Raw genomic sequence first — 26,228 nt, 5'->3', positions numbered from 1 at the left:
CATGATTATCTGGCAAACCCAACAAGACTTACCGAATTCGCAGGACATGTAATTGTATACATTGCAGGTTTCGTCGTCAAAGCACTACAAAATCAAATTAAGTGCGAACAGTGCCTAAATGCATTGATTAGTAATGAAAAATTAGTTCATTCTTTACAGTATAAAAAAGACAAAGGTGGGTTGCATTATCCTTCTGAAGCTGTTGTTAAATTATGTAAAATAGCTGAAGAAATTTATAGAAAAAATAAAGTACATAAACTGAAAGACCCCTTACATTACCTCATACAGGAATGTTTAAAAAAAAGCCTTGGCCTAAATTTATTCTCCGAAGATCATGAATTTGCAGATCGGTCAATTTTAGACAGCCATTATCCGCTTTTGGTTAAAGCTATATGTAAAAAATATCTAAATGTACGTATTCATTATGCGACTAAATCGGTATGTAATAAAGGCGAAAACATTCGCAATTTTTACAACAAATTAATATTGTTTAAAGGTCAATAGGAATTCACAAGTGTTTTTTTTTGTCAAACTGTTAAAACAATAAAGATATTATGTTTTATAGTCTCTCTTTATTTGACGAATGAAGCCCTTGACTTTTGGAAAACCTATACCTATATATAGATGACGTACTATGAAAATACTTCTCATATCTCCAGGGTGGATGATATATATACATATAGACAAGTACAGTAAAATAATATATGTATATATAAATACAAATATATAAACATACTGATATACCCGTATAAAATACATATATAATTACATAAATAAACAAAAATTAAAGCTTATTGATGCTTTTTTGGTTGGAATTTCTATAACATCATGACTCTGAAATAAAATGATAATATTTATTAATTATAATTAACATTCACTATAAATAACAAAAATATATTACACTTTAAAACACCAGAACCATATTTAGATTCTGGACATTTCAGGCTGTCTTAACTTCTAATAGGACTTTGAAAAACAAGTACAAGTCCTTTTTGCTTTGGGTCATCCCAAAGCAAAAAGGACTTGTACTTGTTTTTTAAAGTGGTAAAAATTAAGGAACTATGTAGACAATTTCAGAACACTTTTTTCAACATAACCATGAACTGTTATAGTACAAAATCATGGCTAAGATTCTCAATTTTTAGCAAGGCTGCTACTATATTTTGTCCCCATTTTTCACTGATGATATGTACACAATAACACGTTTTTAAATATTAGCAAGTATCATAATATTTTACCTTCTTAGCAGTAATATGTAGCGTTGGAACCGAGTACGCTTTCAAATAAACGTTGCGAGAAGTTTTCCTAAAACAATTTCGTTCAAAGTGTTTGGAGCATATTCTTGCATATTTACTTAGAATCCAGTTATCTCGTCTTGTTGCACGTATCCATATTTGCCGGATCGTAGAATCTTTTGGAAATCTAAAATAATTAACTCTATTAAATGCACATACTCAGATCATCAGAAGAAAAATAAAAAAAGACATTTATCCTTAGCGTATTTTATGATAAATAAAATAAATACATAACATTTGGGTAATTTCCCCATTATTAACTGGTAACCCTAAAAATCGTATAACCCTATAAAAATTAAAAGTAATGAAAGACTTAGGCAGCCACTAAAATGTTTAGCATCTGAATTTGGTCGTATAATAGTACCATGGCAGTAAATACAAAATATATTTTAAACACTTTATTTCACTAATTCAGACACGATTCCTCACGTATTAATAAGCCATTAAGATAACCTTATTGATATTTTTGTAAATCAGAACATATTATTCCATAAAAAGTCGTACTTACGTATGAAAGGTTATGTTTTCACATTTTCGCTCACTACGGCTTTTACAGCCCAAGATATAACATATCACCATGTTTCTCGATAAATATTATATAAATCACATATATCGACACACTTTCTATAATGTTTTTGGCTCAAAATAACTCAATAATCAAGAAAAATCGCAAGGCACAAACTTTTGTTGGTCACAACTTCGGTTGTGCCCAACGAAACTCAGACAAGGACAACAAAAAAATATGTTGTCCTTTTTATTCCTGTATATTTTCGTATGCTGTGATCTCGGTCTATCACGGTATTATTATTCGCTGTCATATCCATAGTGATTCTTTATCCAAGTATATAATAATAAAGAAATAAAAGCTCTATAGAAATATAGATTGATCGATTTAATGTCATTCAACATCATTCGTTTGTTTCTGTGACTGTCAATCAATGACTGACATTACTGTCAAGTGTCGACGTCGATTACAGATAAGATAGGTACGTTTATTAGAAACAAAAAAGTCCATTTATCACTTGGATTATGTACTAAGGCATAAAACGGAAAGTGAGCTTTTATTATTTATTAAATACTAGCTACTCGCCCCGGCTTTGCACGGGAGTACATGTATTATATATATAAACCATCCCCTTGATCACTCTATCTATTAAAAAAACGCTTCAAAATCCATTGCGTAGTTTTAAAGGCTTTAGCATACATAGGCACGGACAGACAACGACAGTGACTTTGTTTTATACTATGTAATGATAATGATTTGTCGTACATTTTTTAACAGACTATAAAATTTTAACTTCATTTATCACAGTTATTTAAAAATTTAAGTCAAAATAGTTCCAATTTAATAAAAACTTATACTTTTATTTATATATAAAAATATATACATACTACCAATTACTATAATGCATATAGGTATGCAGCATTCAAAGAAATTACTGATATACATTGTATAAATTCAAATTAAAAAATCATTTATTCATGTAGGACATTTTAGCCGCTTATGAACATAAAATTTCTACATTATAATTTTAATTTTTCCCTACCGTCTAAATGACTATGTCCCTATATGACAGCAAGCAGTGAACACTCTGATGCTTCAGAATATAATCATACAAGTTGTTGCATATGATCATAGTGTTGAATGTAGGCTTACTTTATATTTTACGCTATTACGGCGTTCTAGACACTGAAGTCTGGTTTAGCGTAGCACATTGGCAAATTTAAAACTTTACTACTTGTAATGGTCAGATATCAATTAAAAAAGAAATTGCAAATAATACATTTTATTTAACATTGCATGGTACATGTAAATAAATATATATCTATATTTTACACCTTTGTCGCAGTAAACAATACAAAATAATGAAAGTATTTGCTTAATAAAATACATAATCAGTTAATGTGATAAGGTACCAACGAATACATTACTGTTAGTACACTTAGAAATACAATGCTCCCTGTACAATGTTTCTAATATACACAAACTAGTTGTGGAATGAACGCTTTACTTCCGATGGTAGCCGGTTCGATTCCTCGCACGGTATAAACATTTGTATTCATAAGTAAGACATTTTTGTATCAGGTTTTTATAGATATATGTATTTATAAAAAATTGTATCTATGTATTTATATCAGTTGTCTAGTACCCATAACACAAGCTCTGCTTAGCTTGGTACTAGATGGCGCTGCGTGAATTGTCCTGAGATATTATTATTATTTAGATTAGATATAATGGGGTTGATATGTTTAGTAACAAAACCTTAAAATCAATGTAAATAATTTAAAAAAAAGGTATATAAGGGCCCATCCATAAACTAACTCAATAATTTCAGTTATTTTAATATGCCCCTCAACCTCTCCGTACTGTAATTTTAATATTTTACTAATTAAACTGAGCTATTATTTTGTACAAAGGGGAAAGGGTGATCGACACAAGTGTGACAACAATGTCACTCTTGGGGACTAAGTGTGACATTGGTGTCACACTTCGGGACTAAGTGTGCCATTCTTGTCACATTTTATCCTCACCTATCCCCATTTAAACAATGACTGTCAAATCTGATCTGTATCGATAATCGATAAATCTGCTATGCTTATAAATTATTATTCACATCACTGATTCCAGAGATTCATTGGATTTTATACCTTACAATAATTATAATAAGTGATATTATGGAATGAGATATAAAGATATCAAATGGAGATTACAACATGAACAACATTCTAAAATAAAATATGATTAAGTATTCGTGGCATCTCTGCTTTCGATAATTGCAATTAACGCTTGCCTATCTCTTTTATTCTCACACGCCGATGTCACTAACGCCAGCAAATGTTTGTTTGAAAACTCTGTCCGTTCCCTAACAAAGTCTTCTAGGCCTTTCCTAGGCAAATAATACGCTTTCACATACCTATCTACATAGTCTTGGTACGGCACTGGTTTTAAACCTGATATCTTCTCCAATTTCACAAACAATTGTCTATAGTCCAATTGCATTAGTCCCCTACCGCCGTTCGAACATTTGGTCGCGTTCGAGAAGCCCTCTACTAGTAAATGTACAACAAACTTTGCGACCATGGACCAAATTGAATTTAACACTTCCAAATTTAAAGTGACCTTCGTCGATATATTCTCCAAACGTAACGCGAACACTTGAATTTTCCGGGTTATCATATCTACGTATGGACTGTGGTCTACTGCCACAGTTTTGACGTCCCATTTCACTTGAGACATTGCTATTAACGACGATCTAGCGTCAACAGCTTTTGACGCGGAACACATATATACAGGCAAACGTAAATCACTTACAACAGCTAGTGTGTTATCCTTAAAATGCTCTAATATCATCCTCTGATGTTGAGCGACAATAGACTCTAAATACGGCTGAAGAAGTTCATATTGGTTTGCTAGAAATATTACACTTTCTACTGCAACAATTCTTTCGCTAAGTCCGTGCAATGTTTCTTCAGAAGACAGGGTTAAATGCTGAGGTAATTCGGGACACAAATACGTCTTGCCATCATTGTCGCCGGCTCCAAGATTTGTTTGTATATTATTAGATATTCTTTTGAGGACTGCATTCAATTTTGTACTGTACAAAGTAGACGACGCTACTTCTAAATCTGAAGTGAAGAAGAGGTGTACCGTGTAGAAATAGTAATCAAACAGTTGATTCATGAACATGACCACCTCCAAAGAAATTTGAGGGAGATATCTGCAAATTTGCAAGTATTGTCCGCAATTTCTTAAGACTGACAACGTCGTGTTTGTTACAATAACACTGTTCTTAACTTTTGAAGGGCTCTCGATGATTTTTTCATTTGTATTATACTCGTCTTTGTCGGCGTCTTCGATTAAATCTCTATATACCTCTAATTCATCATCAGACTCATCACTCGGGTCGAATTCAGGCTCTAGACCGAAAATATCATCGTTTGTGACGTTTTCGCTTCGGAATATTTCAAACGGTGTATGCTTTGTTTTTTCAGTAAAGTATTTCTTTATATACACACTGTCTTCCTGTGAATGCACTGAAGAAGTCCCATCGGATTGGGGTCTCGAAATGGACTTGTCAGATCTGAATGAGGTGAGGTATTTTTTGAACAGTTTGAACTCTTGCAACATTAGAAGGTTGAAAGTAGACTTGACAGGACATTGTTCCCAGCCCTCGTTCTCTAAAAATAATTTCAACTCGTCCATACGACCTCTGTGATAGTTTTTTATATACAACACACTATTTGTCTTTATAAAATCTTGAAGGATATCTGATTTGTCGCCGCAAAACACTTCGGCCACTTGCGTCAGTTTCCTAAGTATGCCTAGCATTTGTATGAACTTTTCAAATGGATATTCTTCTAGTCCAGAGCTTTTCAAAAAGGTAGACACTTTGGCTTGTACGTCATGCCAAATTCTAATCAAACCCGCTTTTAATTTTTGTCTAATGTATTCTCTACTAACATTCTTTTCTATTTCGAAAACGTTATTAGAACTCGATGCCGTTTCTTCACCGTCATGCTTGGAATGCCAATTTACTAAAAGGTAATAACTCCTCATTATGAGAAAGAGATTCTCGCACAAATTTAAAAGGCACACAGGTGCTTTATTTGTTTGCACTGCTTGACATAGATCTTGGAACTTCATTTCTATTGTCACATCTCCTACATATGGTTTAACTGCTTCAATAGCATATTCATTAACTGCTGAGGAATAATGCATATGCAACTGTTCCATAGCGGCTTGCATCTTCCCTAATAGTGTGTATGCCTTTTTAAGTTTCCTAAAGATGTGCTCATCGAAATTATAACATATCTTTGAGAGCACTGAGTCTAATTTCTCTTCTGTCATATCTAACGTGTCTTGGAGTCTAGTCGTCAGATCCGCAATGCATGTATACTCGTTGTGGCTAGCAGCAGCTTTCCGACTTTTCAAAATAAGCTCTATAGCTTCGTAATACTCTTTCTTTTCCATTAAATCTGCTACGTCTTCTTCAACACTGCGTAAACTTCTTAATAATTCTAAAGATTTAAGTACAGAACGTATAATTTGTCTCTTTCTAAAGTTTGCGAGTATGACAAATGTTGAGATTGTGAGGTGGTTGGAGGCGCTTCGTAAGTGGTCCCTAGCTTTGCGACACGTTTCCAATGTTTGTGACAAATGTTGGCGGATGTTTTGTATTTCGGCGAATTCGCGATCGCAGTTGTCGCGCTGTTGTGATATTAAATGAAGGGCTTTACCGGACACTACCTGCGATGACATAAAACATTTGATTAGAAATAGAAACGATTTTTATTTAAATTAACTTAATATAGTCACTTTTGAATAGTCATATATGTAACTTGCGTGTTGCTCTTTTGTTGATGAGCTTTAAACCACAGAACACTTCTCTGTGATCATACTGCCAAAATTAAGGAACGGTACTGTGTGACCTACATGCATAGACTTCCTGGACTGTTTGAGGTCATCACAAATATCTCATGAATCTATTCATATTCATGAATATCATTGTTTGTATTTTCAAATAAAAAAATATTATGCATTAGTATCAGTAGTTTAGAATACAAACTACCAAATAGCAAAGATGCATAGGAAAATAAAAAGCTATGTGGGTAATAAAATAAATCTATCTAATTAGAGCAGACCAGCCCCTACAAGCTGTACACGTATTAATATATAAATAACGTTGCAACAGAAGGTAAAGAGAGGTAGGGGAAGAGACGTGTGGGAAGGGAAGTATGAGAAGAGAGGTGGGTTCTTTTCTTATGGATGATAATGGACTGGTGCACCCGCCTGCGCTTAACGGTTAACGCTGGCAGGGCACCAGTGGAGGATGATAAAATCAGTATGAGGTCAGGTCAAATAGCCCATCATGGTAAATTCACCCCATGTATCTTTCATAATAGTTTCCAAGGGGAACCACGGGAAGGAATGGGGTGGGAGGTGGGGCATTAGAAGTAATGGAATTTGTGTGATGTAATTTATGGATATTTCGTGTCACCTGCTGTTGCCGTTTCAGTTTGCTGAACATCTGCTCTATGGCGTCGCATGTTAGTGGCGACGGTGCATGCTCCAACACGTACCGCCCAGCGTCGAACTCCGACGGTGAAGAGAAATATACGTTCTCTATCTCACGAAGCACCTGGTAGAACAAATTGAGTTTTAATATTTCAATTTTGATAAGGTTCCAGTGGTCTAACGCAGGGCTTCCAATACTCTGCGCTGTGACGCCCCATGGCGTCGTTATTATCCGATGCCCTGGGCATCTCAGAGGCGTATTGTCCAGGGCTATTTATTAGCCATAGACAATTAACACAGCGTTGTCTAGTGCCACGGTAAGCAGACCTTGTAGATACTTATATATATATTTGACGGCGTCGGTGGTCTAGCGGTTTAGCACACCGCCTTACTACCGATGGTCGCGGGTTCGATTCCTCGCACGGCACCAACATTTGTATCCATGAGTACGATTATTTGTATCGGTTCGGGTAATTTCTATGTATAATATGTATGTATTTACGAAAAAAAAACATATCTATGTATTTGTATCAGTTGTCTAGTACCCATAACACAAGCTTTAGGTAGCTTAATTTGGGTCTAGATGGCACTGTGTGAATTGTCCTGAGATTATTTATTATTTATTTATTTATTATTTATTTATATATATTTTTTTATTAAATCTTAATAATATTACAAACGCAAAAGTTTGTAAGTATAGATGGATGTTTGTTAGTCTTTCAAGCGAAAACTACTGAACAGATTTTGATAAAATTTTACAGTAATGTAGCTTATACATCAGTATAACACATAGGCTATAATTTACAAAAAAAAATGTGAATATAGAGAAACATAAAGACAAATGCCAAGTGTGAATCAGACGAAATTGCGAGTGTCAGGTAGTACATATACATCTCCATATATAAGACAATACATGTCATATTGTTTGTCTGCGATGGACTCCTAAACGCCTGAACCGATTACAAATTTGATTTGCACATTGTGTGCAATTTGATCCAACTTGAAAGATAGGATAGCTTACATCTCAGTTTATAGTCGCAATATTATTTTATTGCAAGTTATTTTTATATTTAAAGACACTGTTAGCCACAGCAATGCCTAGCCGGGTCAGCTAGTAAAAGATAAAAAGTGGTCCGTGAGAGTTCAGCTGTTACCTCCAAATCTGCAGCGGAGTGTGCTGCGCTGAGGGAGCGTGAGTTAATCCCAGGCGGTCCATGTCGATTCTCCATTCCATCATCAGACATCATGACTGACTGAAAACATCATACATTTTATTTTATTTATTCATAACACTGCCTCTGTGGTCTAACTATTTATTACTCCACTTTACTACCTATTGTTGCAGGTTTGATTCTTTGCAAGGTACAAACATTTGTATTTATGAGTAGTGTTAAGTCCTGGATAGCCAATGAAACTAGTGGACAGTGTTAATAGGTATAATATAAAAACTGTTATGACCTACCGACAAATTCAGATTAAATTTAGAATGGAGGGATTATTTGTCAGTAAGTGTCGATGCCTGTAGGAGAAGAAGTGCCGGAGTCCGCCACCGGCCGGGCCGGGTGTATAATGTATGTATGTAACAATAAAATCTTTTTTTTTTATTATACTTTATTGCACTTGTTACATTAATAAATAAAGATAATAATACAAAGATGTGAGTAAGGCTGGGCTTATCTGCAAGAGATCTCTTCCAGCCAACCTAACACTGTGACAGTGGTGGTTGTTAGAGGGCAATGTTAGTGTTTGAATTTTTGTTTCATACACTACATAACTTTACAGTAATATCATTATATATAGTATAAAACAAAGCTGCTGTCGCTGTCTATCCCTATGTATGCTTAAATCTTTAAAACTACGCAATAGATTTTGAAGCGGTATTTTTTAATAGATAGAGTGATTCAAGAGGAAGGTTTATATAAATAATATATGTACACTTGTGCGAAGCTGGGGCTTGTAGCTCATAGCTTACATATTAAAATAACAATTAGGCTATAAATTACATGTGACCGCGGGCACAGCTAGTAGGTCTATATTTACATTGTTTTATTGTATGTGCATTTAATTAACTTTCCGCTTACGATTTGATCGGTAACAAACCAAATTAATCGCTAGTAATTAATTTTGTTAATAACAATATTCTAATTTAAATCAGTTGTCTAGTATCCATAACACAAGCTCTGCTTACCAGGACTAGATGACGTTGAATGAATTGTTCTGGGGTATCATTATAATTTTTATGACTATAGATAAAGAAATATCTATATGATCCTTTGTAATTACACATGGGTTAGTCAGAGATATAGAAATATAGTCAACTGCAACATTGCATCATTCGTTAAAAAGTTTTGTTCCTAAATAAACTACTTTACATTTAAAATACTCAAAATTTAAGAAAATTAAATAAGCAATAATAAAACCTACAAATAAAGCAGTGCAAAAAGAAATATAATTCAATATTATCTATCCTAAATAATATTTAAGATATATATATATAATACTTACGTCTTTTGAAGGAGGGCAATATGTTATTAATGTGCTTTCAAATAATTACAAATAATTTTTGTATCAACATTTCTAATGGAGAAAGTACTATGTTAGGTTCACTTTATTCAATAAGTTATATATAACTTTGGTAAAATTAGCATAATTTATGTCAAACAACAGTTATTAATGTTTACTGTACACCATTTTATTATTGATAGTCTATAATAAATTAATAAAAGGAATATTCAATACGATTTTGACGGGAAAATTTATATGTAAATATATTGAATTTATAAAGAAAAGTACACAGACTAACTAGAGAAATAAAATAACTTTATTCTGTGGTATAACCAGATGACGATGACAGTATGACAACTGCTTCCAACAATCTAGTTAACTCAACGGGTGGAGTCCTTTTGCCTTTCCATAAAAAGGGAAAAATCGAACCTAAAATATTAATAGCCAATGAAGATTGTAATTTTTTTATTACATATATTTATTAGCTAACTGAAATATTTAATTAATTATTTTATTAGTATTGTCTTAATTTTACCACGACATTTTTATATACGTAGTAGCAAAATGTGAAAACAGACAGAAGTCTTATCGCGAAGTTTCATGAATCAATTAGTTTCTTTCATTTGTAGGCTGAATATAATCTTTACTTTTTGGATCTAAGATACATATTCAATTTGCACTTATTCCAAGGACACATTTATAGTAACTATTTAGGGTATAATGCTGCTTGTTCATATTATCTTATCTGTGCTCACAGCTACCAATTTAGCTATCCCCCACCAACGTAAACAAAAAACATGGACGAAAAATAGTTGCTCTGTGCTTTAACATTCATAAATTAAAAAGTAAAAATCTTGACGTCATACGAACGTCTCTAGCCATGAATATTTAGCAAATGTGATTTGATTTATTAGTGACGATTTTAGTGGACTCATATTAATGTGTTTAGTGAAATAACAAAAGATGGAGACTGAACGGATGATAGAAGATACAATACCACCACAGGTTTGGATGAAAACATTAATTGGAACAATCCGTAATGTCACGACTCTTGTGCTTCCGCCATCTTTACCTCTCATTGCCGTTTCTCCTTTTAACAATTTGTTTATTTCACCATCTAAGTACAATTTGAATTGCATGTTAGTAATTCTATAATGTACATTTGTTAAATTATTCATTTTTATTGTATATAAAAAGCTATTTAGTACTAAATAGAGACAGGCTAAATAAACTTACCAATACTTCTATCTTCTGCATTGCGGATACTTAAATTCCATTAAATTACACCTGAATCAATGCTATAATACATTAATAGTCTTTCTAATCTATGGATTGCATTTATAATTGCAACTTTCTTTTAAAATATAACCAAAACAGCCGAAATAAAGTTGTGTCTTTGTACACTTAAAAAAAAATAACAAAAATGTTGCAACAAAACAATAAAAGTTGTACAAAGCAATGTTTTTGAAATATGTACAAATTTTGCCAATATTTTAATAATAAGGAGTCACAAATTATTGATGATTAATGGACAAAAACGTCGTGTGCCACTTTCAAAAACTATTTCGCAATTATTATACATCGTTTCTATCTAGGTTACGTGACTAGATCTCTACGAATCGTAACTTCTTTTATTCAAGTTTTTCTTTTAATAGTTACCACAGATTATTAACTTTGATTTAGTAAACATGTAGATAATATAAAACTGCCCTTTTCATTTTAAATTACCTTTATGATTGTAATCCTAGGTGTGAGAGGAGGAAGGGATTATTAATAATAGGGACCGGTGTCTCCATTACTATTGTGTACCATGTCAGGTAGACTTTCGCGCGGTTCTCCTTGGAAAGCATTGTGGTAAATTGTCATTTACCAAGATGGACTAATAACCTGAGTCTATGCTCATTATATCATCCTGGTGCCCCGCCAACATAATTTGTTAACACATGCATCATTCCACATGCACATTTTATAATCCTCCATTGGTGTCCCGTCAGCATAAACCTTTAGTGCAGGTGGTGGATGATTCCATTATTGTCCATAAACAACAAAATATGATACTAATAATCACCTTCCTATGTAAACTATGTATGTATATTAAGAAAACTGTATCTAAGTGTTTATATCCATTGTCCAGTCCACGTAACACTAGCTCTGCTGATCTTGACAGAGACTATACCACTGTTTGAATTGTCCAAGGAGTTTAATATATTATGCTTTATTTTTTACTTACAGAAAGTAGCAAAAGTCATCTTAAAACAGGAGTCAGCTCTTAAGAATCATCTACTATAATCTTGTACAAAGAAGATAAACATATATTTCCTTATCTCACATTTCAATGGTGTGTCATTTTGATCACTGAATGATGACAATTCTAATTTTTAGAACAATGACGATTCATGGTAATCACTGAGTGATGACAATTGTAATTTATAGGTAACAATGGTCACTCATGGTGATCACCAAATGATGACAATTGGAACTAGTAGCTGACAATGTTGGCGATTGAATGATGATTTTCTGTAATTTGTAGATGACAATAGTGATTCATGCTGATCACTAAATGATGACCATAGTAATTTGAAGGTCACAATAGCAATTCATAGTGATCACTAAATGATGACAATTGTAATTTGTAGGTGAGGTGACAATGGGGATTCATGGTGATCACCAAATGATGACAATTGTAATTTGTAGGTGACAATAGTGATTCATGATGACTGAAGGATGACAATTGTAATTTGTTGGTGACAATGTAGAATCATGGTGATGACTATTGTATTTGCAGGTGACGTCATTGACATGTCTGGACACGGGGGTGCGGCCGGCGCCGAGCAGCGCGGCGTATACGGCCGAGAGAGACACATGTCTGAATCTATTCTCACGGTGGAACGAAACAGATCAGGTGAGAATATTATTGATCCCTTCAGCATGAACATAATACATTTTGGAGGTGAAACAGGTTCTTAACACCTGACAGAACAAATGCCTTAATTATTAATAGAAGGGGTTTATGTTTAAAATGACTAGTTTTCTATTCTCTTACATACTTTTCAATTTATAAATATAGTTTAAATTAGGAAGAATAAAAGAACCATCAGACTATTGTATAAAGAACAGATTGCCAATTAATTAAAAGGAAAAAGAAAGGAAGAATAGAGTGACCTAGTGGTCACTATTCTCCATAATTTTAACTTAAAAATGTTTTGTTAAACATGTACAAGCTTATTTGAAAATAATAAAAGCTAAGCTGTTTCTTGTGATGAATCTGCATTCCGAATCAGTGGTAGAATCAAAATATGACTTCAAAAGTGCTTGTAATGAGTTTATTTGAATAAAGATTATTTCTATTTCTATTTCTTGTCAGTTCTTAGCTAGAAAGCACTCTGAACTGACGGTAGATTTGACATATCATAAGTCTGTAATAGACCTACTTGAATAAAGTCAGTTATTTTGTATCTATCATTAGCTGTCCCGGCAAACATTGTTTTGCCTTAAAATAAAAAAAAAATTAGGGGTGGACTACCCCTAACATTTAGGGGGATGAAAAATAGATGTAGGCCGATTCTCAGACCTACTCAATATGCTCACAAAATTTCATGAGAATCAGTCAAGCCGTTTCAGAGGAGCATGGGAACGAAAACTGTGACATGAGAATTTTATATATAAGATATCTATTATTATTACTATAGAAATGGAGTATAGCCTTTTTTATCTAACAAAATGATAATGTTGAATGATGGCCTGATTCTCCACTTCGTTCTTTTTAGGTGGAATTCGTGGAACAGCTCCTAGCACGAATGTGTCATTACCAACATGGTCACATCAACGCATACCTCAAACCTATGCTGCAGAGGGACTTCATCAGCATGTTGCCCAGTAAGTTTTATTTTTTTTTATGTGTTAATCATTATTACATTACATAGTATAAAGGAAAGTAGATGTCGTTTTCTGTCCCTATGTATGCTTAAATCTTTTAAACTACGCAACGGATTATGAAGCGTTTTTTTTAATAGATACGAGTGATTCTAGAGGAAGGTTTATATATATAATTCATGTACACCTGTGCGAAGCCTGTGAGTAGCTAGTAATTTCATAATAGAATAATAATGTTAATACTAAGCTGTCTCCGCGACTTCGTCCGCGTTGAATAGTAACATTGGTTAGCATTTTTAATTATTTAGGCTACTTATAAAAAAAAAGAAATGGGTTTCGTCATTCTAGCTTCAAAAATTACGAATTACCTTACAAATTTTCATCCCCTATTTTACTTTGCCCCCTTAGGGGTAATATTTTTACAAACTTTGTATGTCATATTTTTTATATGTAAGAGAGAAAGAGATAGAAATAGAAATAATTTTTAATTCAAATAAACTCAATACAAGCACTTTTTGATAGTCATATTTTTTTATCCTACCACTCATTCGGAACGCAGACTCATCACAAGAAGAACGAGTAAAAAACTTGCGTGTTGCTCTTGAATAAATGTTATTTTAAATAAGTAAATACACGGTAACAAGTAATAGGTATGCGATAATCAATACATAAATCGCTACGCACTAATTATTTGTGCAATCGTATAATATTGTCAGCGCTAAAACTTTGAATTTTAAGTTAGATATTTTCTACAAAAACTTTACTATCATTTACAAATTCTTCAATTTTATAGTAAGCATTTTTATAAAGAAATTGTTTTATACGACATTTCAATGTTTTTTCGGTAAGATTTAGAACAGACTGGTAGTTTGTTGTAAGACCTTACGCAATTACCATAAAAGGAATTACTAACTTTAGTTATCGCCTTTTAGATAAAAATTATTGTTATTAATAAAAAAAGCGGCTAAAAGCTAGTCCTTCCTGTGGACAACAAAAACACGAATACAGTTTTTTTTCGGACTACTCTAATGCGGCCGCAGCTGGCCTTTACAGCTTCACCGGACGATAGGGGGCGAGTGCAGATGGCACTACAAACCTAAGGAAGGACTTATGGAGCGCCTGAAAGCCAACCCCCGCCTGACGGAGGACACCGCTAGGGGTTCGAACCTCAGCTCGGGCCGTCGTAATTTCGATCCCCGTTTGAACTGGACGGGGGATCGATCGGAGGGGGGGGGGGGGGACCAGTGCTGTCTTTCTGTCGAGTATTCATTGAATTACAAATTGTTTTTGTGAATTTAAAACCGCATATATTTCGTAACATTTGACGTTGTCATATTATACTTGCTGATGCTAACGGATAACTACTGTCGATAAGTCAAGACGCAATACTTAAGGAAGATTTTAGACTATTTATTGTCTACTAGCTTTTGCCCGCGGCTTCGCTCGCGTGAAATTTAACTTTATTTTTCTAAAATAAATTTAGCCTAAGTTAATTCTTATTACATCAGCTACCTACCAATAAAAGTCACGTCAAAATCGGTCCAATTTTATTTATATGTATAGTATTTACATGTATTATACTAGCCGTGTCCGCGACTTCGTCTGCGTGGGATAGTGTTTTTAATTATTTATTGTTACAAACTCTTAATGACATATTATGTCATATATATGTGTCTGTAATTGTGAATAAAGAGTTTATCTATCTATATTTATTTATATATTATATCTGAAACGGCTGGACCGATTTTTACGAAACTTTTATTCATAGGTAGCTGATGTAGTAAGGAGTAACTTAGGCTACTTTTATTTTAGAAAAACAAAGTTAAATTCCACGCGGGTGCAGCTAGTATATAATACATATATACTCGTGCGAAGCCGGGGAGAGTAGTTTTTTATTAAATAAATTATTCTTTCAACAGAGAAAGGTCTGGATCACGTCGCCGAGAATATACTGTCGTATCTGGACGCGGGGTCGCTGTGCGCCGCCGAGTTGGTTTGCAGAGAGTGGCAACGGGTCATATCTGAAGGGATGCTGTGGAAGAAACTCGTCGAGAGGAAAGTGCGCACAGACTCGCTGTGGCGAGGTCTCGCCGAGAGGAGAGGCTGGTAAGTGACTATAAATATAAAAAAATACATATTTCGTTATTAACGTTAAGACGACCTCGGTGGTCTAACGGTCTAGCACACCGCTTTACGTTCGATGGTCGCGGGTTCGATTCCTCGCACGGCACAAACATTTGTATTCATGAATATAATTGTTTGTATCGGTCTGGGTGTTTTCTATGTATAATATGTATGTAGTTACCAAAAAAAATCTATGTATATGTATCAGTTATCTAGTACCCATAACACAAGCTTTAGCTATCTTAACTTGGGTCTAGATGGCGCTGTGTGAATTGTCCTGAGATTATTATTATATGTATATTAACGGTTAATTAACCGCATTTTATGCTTGGTACTTTCTAGTAGCTAGAGCCCAAAAGGATTGATCACAAACTTACTTGACTAGGAGAATGGGAATTAAGTTTACTAGGTTTGTTACGGGAGTGTTGTTAGGAGCGCGTTTATTCTTTAAAAAAAAATATAAAAAGACAGATTTTTACACTTATAATAGGTTTTGCTAAAAATAAAGATGGCGGCACATCAGTGAAAATAAGTTAAAAAACAAAAATAAATATGTATATAATAACGTTAAAAATATATACTTTTGCAGCAATAGTTGTTCATGCACGGGATTTTCATTTATTATGATGTAAAAATTTGATGTTCATAAGCGGCTAAAATGTCCTACATGAATAAATGATTTTTGAAGTTGGATTTGAATTTACATAGATACACGATGTACATGTAAAAATATTAATACAAAAAAAAAATACTTTCACAAGCGGCTAAATCTAAATTACCATTAAAAATAAATAAATTAACCATGGACAATTAATTCAGCGCCATCTAGTCACAAGCTAAGCAGAGCTTGTGTTATGTCTACTAGACAACTGATACAAATACATAGTTTTTTTTTCATAAATACACACATATACATAGAACACGCCCGGACCGATACACACAATCATACTCAGGAATACAAATGTTTATGCCGTGCCGTGAATCGAACCCGCGACCATCGGAAGTGAGGCCTTCATGTAAATAAATAAAATAGAAATCGCTTTAGCGATAAGATCGCCTTTTGTACCTAGCCTACCTTTCTGTATACTAATGAATAATGTTTTTTTTTTGTATTTTTTTAAGGTGCAATAAAGAGTTATTAATAAAATAAAAGAAATCAACAGTACTATTTATATGTTTATTTATTTATACAAAATTGTATACATGGTGAACTTATGCCTGATGGGATTCTATACCAGTCAACCTTTGCGTTAATCAGAGATAATATACCATTGAGCATGTAATATCGAATTATATATTTTTCTTTCATTCTACCAGGATTCAGTACCTGTTCAAACCAAAACCAGGATGCCACCACCCGTCACATTCGTTCTACAGACAGCTGTACCCCAAGATAATTCAGGATATAAGGTCTATTGAGGACAATTGGAGAATGGGCAGACACAACCTACAGGTGAGCAGTTACGGTTTCTTTTTTAATAATAATAATGAATCGGGCACTCGAGGGTGTTTTTGGTGGACATCACCATACAGCATGACGAGAACCTCGTGAAAGCCGAAACCGAGAAAAAGAGAAGATATCTCGACCTGGCTCACGAGGTGACCGAAATGTGGGGGGTGATGTCCACCGAAATCATTCCAATCGTTATATCGGTGAACGGTCTTATCCCAACCAGTCTGGAACAACATCTCAGACGGTTGGGATTCCGAGGCGGCTCACTCCCGGGAAAGACGCAGAAAGCGGTGCTGTTAGATTCTGCCCGCATTGTACGCCGGTTTCTCTCTCTGGGGCCCTGAACCCCGGCCGACTGTGCTTCTGCCGGGGCTAAGTTACCATCTCCTCTCCTTAAGTCCCTCTTAATGATGAGATTTTTTTTTAAGTTTAAAAAAAATAATAATAAAGATGTTTAATTTGGCATCTGCTGGAAACTCCAACAAAAATAGGCGTTTTTTTATACTACTATGGTGGCAAACAAGCATACGGCCCGTCTGATGGTAAAGGGTTACCGTTGCCTGTGGACGCCTGAAGCACCAGGGGTGTCACATACGCGTTGCCGACCCTTAAGAAACCTTAATATACCCTTCTTGAAAAACCCCATGCTGTAGTCTCGTGAGAAAACCTCTCAGGACCTCCTCAATAATTTATTTCATAATATTCAAATATAGAACGCTGTGTTCTCATTACGTTTGTCATTTGTTTTTATCTATACACTATCTGTGCTGTTTTTATCTATACATATATAAAAAAAAGTTTTTAACCGACTTCAAATACAAGGTCATCTCCTTTATTTGGAGTCGGTTAAAAACTTTCTAAATTCGACTGTTTTCTTTCTATTATTGTTATAACAGAACTTGTCCGCTAGGTGAACCAATGTTGATGATTCTTATTTTTTTAATTAGGAATAGAGTGAATGTGTATATTTTTTGTTTCAAAATATATATGACTATTACAAAAGTGTTTACATTAACTTTATTTTAATGTTTAACTGACTTAAAAAAAGGAACAGTGTCTGGACTGTTTTTTATGATTGTTGTCAGAACTTTCGACCGGGTGGACCGATTGTGGTGATTCTTTTTTTTTAATAATAATTATTTTTTTGTGTTTCAGAGGATAAATTGCAGATCAGAGAACTCAAAAGGTGTTTACTGTCTACAATACGATGATAACAAGATTGTATCCGGTCTCAGAGATAACACAATTAAGATTTGGGATCGGAAGACATTGCAGTGTGTAAAGGTATTGTGCCTTTGCTTGTAATATTTCTATGAACACTCTGCATCCTTCTATTACCGGTACCTCTCCAGATAACATATTCAAATTCAAATTCAAAAATCATTTATTTATGTAGGACATTTTAGCCGCTTATGAACGTCAAGTTTTACATTATAATTTTTTTTCCTACCGTCCAGTTCGGTATATAGATCCAATTGAGAAGAACTGGCAAGAAACTCAATTGAATTACTTTTTTTTTTAAATCCAGTTTATTTAAAATGCATTTATATAGGTGTCTATGTCTAACATTAAATGAAAATCCCGAACCTGAAAACTATTGCCATGCACGCTCGTCATACAAGTAATCGTTTAGTGAGTAATAAGCCTTGCTCAGTAAATATGATTTAACAGATGTTTTGAATTTATTTAAGGGTAATTCCAACATATCCTTTGGTATCTTATTGTAAATTTTTATACCTATTCCCATAAAAGACCTATTGACTTTTTCTAAACGATACTTGGGGACAGCAAGTTTGTCTTTAAATCTAGTATTAACATTATGAATATTGCTGTTTTTTGGAAATAAGTCAAGATTTTTATGAACATATAGGATATTTGAATATATAAATTGAGAAGCAACGGTGAGAATATTTGCCTCTTTGAATTTCTCTCTTAATGAGTCACGACTCTTCATACAGTAGATCGCTCGAATGGCACGTTTTTGTAATATGAATATATTTTTAATATCTGCCGCTTTTCCCCATAATAATATTCCATAGATTTAAGTTCAGTATAAAGTCAACGTACGTTACGACTCCGCGTCGAAATAAATATGAACTCTTAAGTTAGTAAAATAAAATAGGGGATGAAATATCGTGATTTTGACGTGACATGAAATTTCTTTATATGGTTTTTTTCGGTTATATTATCGAATATATTTCTTTATTTGGGCCAGATCACTATTCCGCGCGGAAGAAGTCGCGGCCACAGCTATTTATTATACACTAGCTGTGCGTAAATGCCACACGGGTGTAACCACCCGTGTGAAATTTATAGTCCGCATGTTATTCTGTATTACTGTACCATTTCATCGAAATCCGTTCAGTAGTTTTTGCGTGAAAGGGTAACAAACATCCATCCAACACAAACTTTCGCGTTTATAATATTAACTAGCTTTTACCCGCGCGTCGTTCGCATTGAATCCATTAAATAACTTACTGTCTGCTAGATAGCGCTGAAATAGCAAAAAGTTGGTATTTTATTTTCTTTTTTTTTATAAAAAAAAAATTTTTTTTTTTTTGGTAGTTAGGTATCTGCAATCAGTACTGGTACTATAAGCAGGTGAGTTGATAGTAGTAGGCGTGGGAGGATCTCTATCCTTTGACAAGGTCCCCATGTTTCAGCTAGCTAGAAATCTTTCATCCAGCTCAAGGATATTTGATCTTTTTAATCTTTTTGCTGGGTTGTTAACTGGAAGTTTCTAAAAAAATTATTTTTTTTTAATTAAAAAGTATCTTGTGTTTAATCTAATACCTCCAAGAACATGTGTACAAAATGTACGTGTGTTCATGATGATCGGTTCAGTAGTTTTTGCGTGAAAGCGTAACAAACATCCGTACTTTCACATTTATAATATTAGTAAGGGTATTTTGTTTTTGTTTATAGGAATTACAAGGTCACACAGGGTCAGTGCTATGTCTGCAATATGATGAGAGAGCCATCATCTCAGGGTCTTCAGACAGCACCGTCAGGGTATGGGATGTGAACACCGGTGTGATGCTGAACACCCTGATACATCATTGTGAGGCTGTACTGCATCTCAGGTTCTGTAACGGCATGATGGTCACGTGCAGTAAGGTGAGTCCGTGTCGTAATTTTTTTTATTTATGTCAGGGTACTAATGGACCATATTATATATATTATTGACAGACAAACTTAATTATTGTCAATTTTTATGTTTACTTTGTTAGTTATAGCTTAAAAGTTACACTCTGAAACTCATACTCAAACTCATACACTGAAGATAATTTTTAAAATTTAATTTACATTTTTATATTAATAATTACAGTACCAAATAGGTCTCCGCTCAGCATATGTCGTGACGGGTGCCACGACGCTGGTTTTCAGCGGATACCTTCATATATAATATACATAGATCTACGCGGATAACAGAGTAAACATTTACGGCATACTACCATATATAAATTCTAACAAACATACAATAGATAGAGTATGTATTCCAGGACCGATCGATAGCTGTATGGGATATGACGTCGACAACGGAGATTCTTCTCCGGAGAGTGTTGGTGGGGCACCGAGCAGCCGTCAACGTGGTAGACTTCGACGAGAAGTATATCGTCAGCGCCAGTGGAGACAGAACTATAAAGGTATTGTACACTCGCCGTTGCTTCACAAGTCCACTTTAAATCATCATCATCATCATCGTCATCGCAGCCCGGAAGACGCCCACTGCTGGACATAGGCCTCCCCCAAAGATCTCCACGACGATCGGTCCTGCTCTGCTCGCATCCAATGCCTTCCAGCGATCTTGACCAGATCGTCGGTCCACCTTGCTGGAGGCCTTCCCACGCTGCGTCTTCCGGTCCGGTCCGGTCCACTTTAAATACTTCATTCAAAGACGGGGCAAATAAAACTGTTAATTTGCTTTTTGGTAAGGAAGAGTTTTTAAATGAAACTCTGACCTGTTAATCTTGTGTGCTCATATATGTTGCGTGATGAGCGGTGCTTCTCACGGGTTGATTTTGTGATGACGTCATCGACGCAACGTTTGACGTCGACCAGTAGTGCTTGAGCATCGCGCCTGTGGTATTGAACATTATACTGCTCACAGCAGATTTGCTACTACTGTTTTAACAAAACACTTTCCATTTCGACAAAGGTGTAATGTGATCGCAATTACCACAGTAGTAATGCTCACTAAAATGTCCAGACATGTGGCGGCGTGGTGGGCCGGGTCATTGGGCTACCTAAAATATGGTCGAGCGCAGTGATGGCTGGCTCATCCGTCATACTCGTGAACGGGTGCTGCTTGTAGGGACTGGTCTGCTCTTATCTTATTGTACAACTGACTTAATCTTATTGTATAAGTATATGTAGTTTGTATTCACACGTTTCGACTTGTAAATGTAAACTTGGGATTATTTAAAAGAGCAATAATATCGCGTTGTAGAAATTGAAAAAGATGCTAAAAAATATCAATGGACCGCCCCAAAGCTCTGAATTTGAGCAAACCATTTATTATATATTTCAATAAAAAAAAAATATTCACCATAAAAAAGAGCACAGAGTAAAAAAGAAAACTTATAAACTAATAATTCGCAATGCTGAAAAGGCTTCCACTCAGCTGGTGCCGCAGCGTGTCACTACAGCGCTGATTTTCAGTGGAGCCACTTGAAAAACAGAAATAGCATTCATGATGAATTTAAAAATATAAAATGAAGAATCAGTTCAATGGATGAATTATAAGTATGTGTGATAAATAGAAGAAAAGGATAAAAATATAGTAATTGTTATAAAGCCTTATTTTAGTCGTCAGGTAACATGTTCCTTTACATGTCTGTCAAAAAAATTAAGAAGTTATAACAATCTACAGTGTCAGATTAATTTGAGATCATGAAACATTTAGATGGATTTGAAGCCATAATGCGTAAAAGAGCTGCATCACTGATGTCTAGAATTCGGGGGAGCTCAAACAGCATCCTAAAAACTGTTGCGAATATACCTGATTGTCCGCTCCAGAGGCACTGGATAACGTTGCATTGTGGACCCAGTGCTTCTGGACGTGGACACAGATATATGAATTAAATATATCTACGTATATGTATATTATAAGTTACTAACATAGTTTTATAAGTTTTTACTAACACAATATGGATGTAATCCGAATTAAAATCAAATAAATAAATAAAACAGGTGTGGAACACGTCGTCGTGCGAGTTCGTGCGGACGCTGAACGGACACAAGCGCGGCATCGCGTGCCTCCAGTACAGAGACCGACTCGTGGTCTCCGGCTCCTCCGACAACACCATCCGCCTGTGGGACATCGAGTGCGGCCAGTGCATCCGCGTGCTGGAGGGACACGAGGAACTCGTGCGGTGTATACGGTACGATCCTCATCATCATCATCAGAATCATCTGCTTCGCTACTCCGACAACATAATCTGCCTGTGGGACATCGACTGCGGCCAGTGCATCATGAGGGACTAGATGTAGCTGTTAATCACAACGTCTTCTGACAGTCTCGATGTGGATTCCCCGCACGACGCTAATATTTGTGTAAATAATAAGAATTAATCTGACAAGTAACACAGCGCCATCTACTCCCACGGTAAGCAGTTTGTGTTATGGGTACTAGACAACTGATATATGTTAAATGCTTACATTTTTTTGTAAATATATGTAAAATAGACAGCCTCGGTGGTCTAGTGGTTTAGCACATCGCTTTACTATCCGATGGTCGTGGGTTCGATTCCTCGCACGGTACAAATATTTGTATTCATGAGTATGATTGTATCAGTCTGGGTGTTTTCTATGTATAATAAGTATTTATTTAAAAAAAAATGTATTCATGTATTTATATCAGTTGTCTAGTACCCATAACACAAGCTCTGCTTAGCTTGGGACTTGATGGCGCTGTGTGAATTGTCCTGAAATATTATTATTATATTATAATATACGCAGAAAAGATAGGGGTCATCGCCTTTGCCGCAGAGGACGGTGTCATGTCTTCGATAGTTATAAAGTTGCGTTGTTATAGGTTCGACAACAAGCGCATAGTGAGCGGTGCGTACGACGGCAAGATCAAAGTCTGGGATCTGCCGGCAGCACTGGACGTTCGCACCCCGCACCAGGACTTGTGTTTGCGAACCCTCGTGGTAAGAATAATACCGTTATGCTAAAACATATAAAAAAAATAAAAAATATTTGACTACACGTTTACGTGTTTTTTATATCACGCCACGTAACGGCCCATCTGATGGTAAATGGTTACCGTAGCCTTTGGGTAACTAACACCAGGGGTGCCACGGGCCCGTTGCCGACCCTTAAGAAACCTTAATATAACCTTGAAAAACCCCATGCTGTAGTCTCGTGAGAAATGTTCCAGCGTGTGGGGATGAATTCCCTATCGATGGCGAGGAGTGCGATAGTAAAAGGTAGCTGTGGGCATCATGGCAAAATTTACCTAACGCTATTTAGGTACTAGTTAAGTAGAACTTGTATTATGGGTACTGGACAACTGATGAAATAGTTAAAAACCATGTTTCTTAATTATATACATGAGGCACCAGTGGATGATAATAATATGAGGTCACTAGTGTCCATAGCTAACGATGTTCTCATTTCGGCAATTGACAATGTCTATGACTGCATATTTTAAGTTGTAATGCTGAACAACATTTATTTAAAAGATCAACACACGAGTTTCTCTCTCTTTCTTCTTGTGTGTCTACATTCCGAATGAGTGAAAGTACCAGGAGAACATGACCTTTTGGTGGGCTGGAGCTGAAAGTATCTCATCTCTTCAGTATTTTTTTTTATTTAATTTGAAATATGAGCATGTCTAATGTACCAGGAGAACATGAACTTTAAGGAGGTTAACCCATGTTTTATACCCAGCGAAATGTAAGCATATCTAACGTCGCTTTCACCAACCACATCGACCCTTAACAATGACTGACTATACCCCCATAAAGTCTTATTATGGATATTAGGTTTAACTGACGACAGAAGTACAACGGAGTACCAGAAGAACATAAACTCTAAAGAGTTTAATACTCAGCGAAACTGGAAGCTTGTCTAATGTTGCGTTCGCCCACCAACCACAACGACCCTCCACAATAATTCTGACATAATATATTATGTATATTAAAGTGAATGTACCAGGAGAACATGAACTCTAAGGAGGTTTGATTGTCGACAGGAGCACACCGGCCGCGTGTTCCGGCTACAATTCGACGAGTTCCAAATCGTGTCGTCCTCGCACGACGACACGATACTGGTGTGGGACTTCCTCAACTACGGGGGCGCGTCCCCGCGCGAGGGGGCGGCGGGGGGGCCGGGCGCGGGGGCGGCGGCGGGGGGCGGGCCCGCGCCCGGCGCCGCCCCGCAGCCGCGCCCCCGCACCCCCGACCACGACAGGGACCTCTACGACTAGGTACGTATACCACACCTTCTGTTACCTTATACAACATTTATTTCTTTGTAAAAAAGCTTTTATAAAATTGAAGAATTTGTAAATGACTAGCTAAACATGCAAATGTTGTTTTGCAATATAAATTAAATTGCAATGTAAAGTAGTTTAAAAATAGGGGTTGATGGCAGAAGGAAGAAAATTTAGGGTTGTATGTATTTCTAAATGCCATTTCATAATACAATAAAAAAAAATGACCAAAAAATAAAAAAAATAAATGTTTAGGGTGGACAACCCTTATCACTTAGAGATATAAAAATAGATAGTAGCCGATTCTCAGACCTACTGAATATGTATATAATATTTCATATTGTGACACGAGAATTTTATATAAAGGTCATAAGGTTTTTGTAGAAAAAATCATACTTCTATTTACCTAAAACTAAAAACTTTAAAAATATAATGTAATAACTGAAATACGTTATTAGAAGGAGTCCCTTTAAGAAAGGTTGTTAGGTGTTATCTGATTGAACAAAGATTTAGTGCGTAGCGGTTTTTATGTTGATTGTCGCATGCCTCTTAGTTAATGATGTGTATTTACTTGAACAACATGATCATTCTTTTTGTGATGAGACAGCTGTCCAAATGAGCGGTACATTAAAGAGACATATGTGACTATTCAAAAGTGTTTCAATGAAGTTTATTTGAATAAAGGATTTTATATCCTACTAGCTTTAGCTCGCGGCTTCGCTCGCGTTAATTTATCCCTTTAGGGGTGGAATTTATCAAAATTCTTTCTTACCCTACGTCTTAGTAGCTTTATGCAAGCAAAGTCTCAGCCCGATTGGTTTAAAATTGACGAAGTTTCATACAAACTTTCATCCCCTATTTTATCCCCTTGGGGGTAGAATTAATCAAAATCCTTTCTTAACAGGTGCCTACGTCATAACATCTACCTGCATGCCAAATTTCAGCCCGATCCGTCCAGTGGTTTGGACTGTGCGTTGATACATCACTATGTCAGTCACCTTTGAGTTATGCTTTTTATCATCTGTTTGATTGTCTTTTCTTTTTTTTTTAGGAAAAACGAAATCGCGTTAAGGACAACACTGGTTATGTACGTCGCTGGAATATGTGGTTATAGTGAAGTGCTAGTGAAGTGACGGTACCAAGAGGACATACTCGGTAGCTGTTACTAGTGAAGTGGCGGTACCAGGGGAACATAACTTGGTAGCTGTTACTAGTGAAGTGGCGGTACCAGGGGAACATAACTCGGTAGCTGTTACCAATATGACTTTTAGGCCTATGAGGCCGGATAATATAAGGCTATACGCATGATCGTGTTTATGATAAGGACGTATGTGAACGTTTTGTTTATTGAATTCTGAATTGTATTACGTAGCGGATAGAGTTCAAAGTTCAATATAGGTGAGTGTTTGATATGTAAAAATATTTATTGAACGTATAAAGAGTTGCAATGGATTTTGAAATCGATGGATCATTTGAAGGTATCTTAGTGATGTATACAATGTTTTTTTTTATGTAACTGGA

At 35.4% G+C, this 26,228-nt stretch overlaps 2 protein-coding genes and 1 long non-coding RNA gene across 3 annotated transcripts; 1 reads left to right on the top strand and 2 right to left on the bottom strand.

Moving 5' to 3' along the window:
• Window positions 1-1,261: 1,261 nt before the first annotated feature.
• LOC131840785 (uncharacterized) lies at window positions 1,262-2,019 on the bottom strand. Its single transcript, XR_009357429.1, has 2 exons — window positions 1,804-2,019; window positions 1,262-1,422 (listed from the first exon to the last, which is right to left on the bottom strand). It is a non-coding gene; the product is annotated as an uncharacterized LOC131840785 (long non-coding RNA).
• A 1,839-nt stretch (window positions 2,020-3,858) lies between these two features.
• On the bottom strand, window positions 3,859-10,061 carry LOC131855731 (syndetin). Its single transcript, XM_059207029.1, has 4 exons — window positions 9,817-10,061; window positions 8,466-8,564; window positions 7,295-7,435; window positions 3,859-6,543 (listed from the first exon to the last, which is right to left on the bottom strand). The coding sequence occupies exons 2-4, from the start codon at window positions 8,556-8,558 to the stop codon at window positions 4,039-4,041; spliced, it is 2,739 nt and encodes a 912-aa protein (XP_059063012.1). The 5' UTR covers window positions 8,559-8,564; window positions 9,817-10,061; the 3' UTR covers window positions 3,859-4,038.
• A 610-nt stretch (window positions 10,062-10,671) lies between these two features.
• LOC131840692 (beta-TrCP) lies at window positions 10,672-25,909 on the top strand. The gene is made up of 12 exons (XM_059188879.1): window positions 10,672-10,821; window positions 12,602-12,718; window positions 13,584-13,692; window positions 15,609-15,795; window positions 17,131-17,266; window positions 18,422-18,550; window positions 20,192-20,383; window positions 20,770-20,913; window positions 22,460-22,650; window positions 23,304-23,421; window positions 24,468-24,701; window positions 25,759-25,909. The coding sequence occupies exons 1-11, from the start codon at window positions 10,780-10,782 to the stop codon at window positions 24,699-24,701; spliced, it is 1,599 nt and encodes a 532-aa protein (XP_059044862.1). The 5' UTR covers window positions 10,672-10,779; the 3' UTR covers window positions 25,759-25,909.
• Window positions 25,910-26,228: the final 319 nt, after the last annotated feature.

This window comes from Achroia grisella, unplaced genomic scaffold (assembly GCF_030625045.1).
Source record: "Achroia grisella isolate CSIRO2021 unplaced genomic scaffold, CSIRO_AGI_Agris_v1 utg149, whole genome shotgun sequence".
Classification (NCBI taxonomy): domain Eukaryota; kingdom Metazoa; phylum Arthropoda; class Insecta; order Lepidoptera; family Pyralidae; genus Achroia; species Achroia grisella.
The sequence above is the reverse complement of the archived record's forward strand: the minus strand, read 5'-3'. Positions and strand labels throughout refer to the sequence as shown.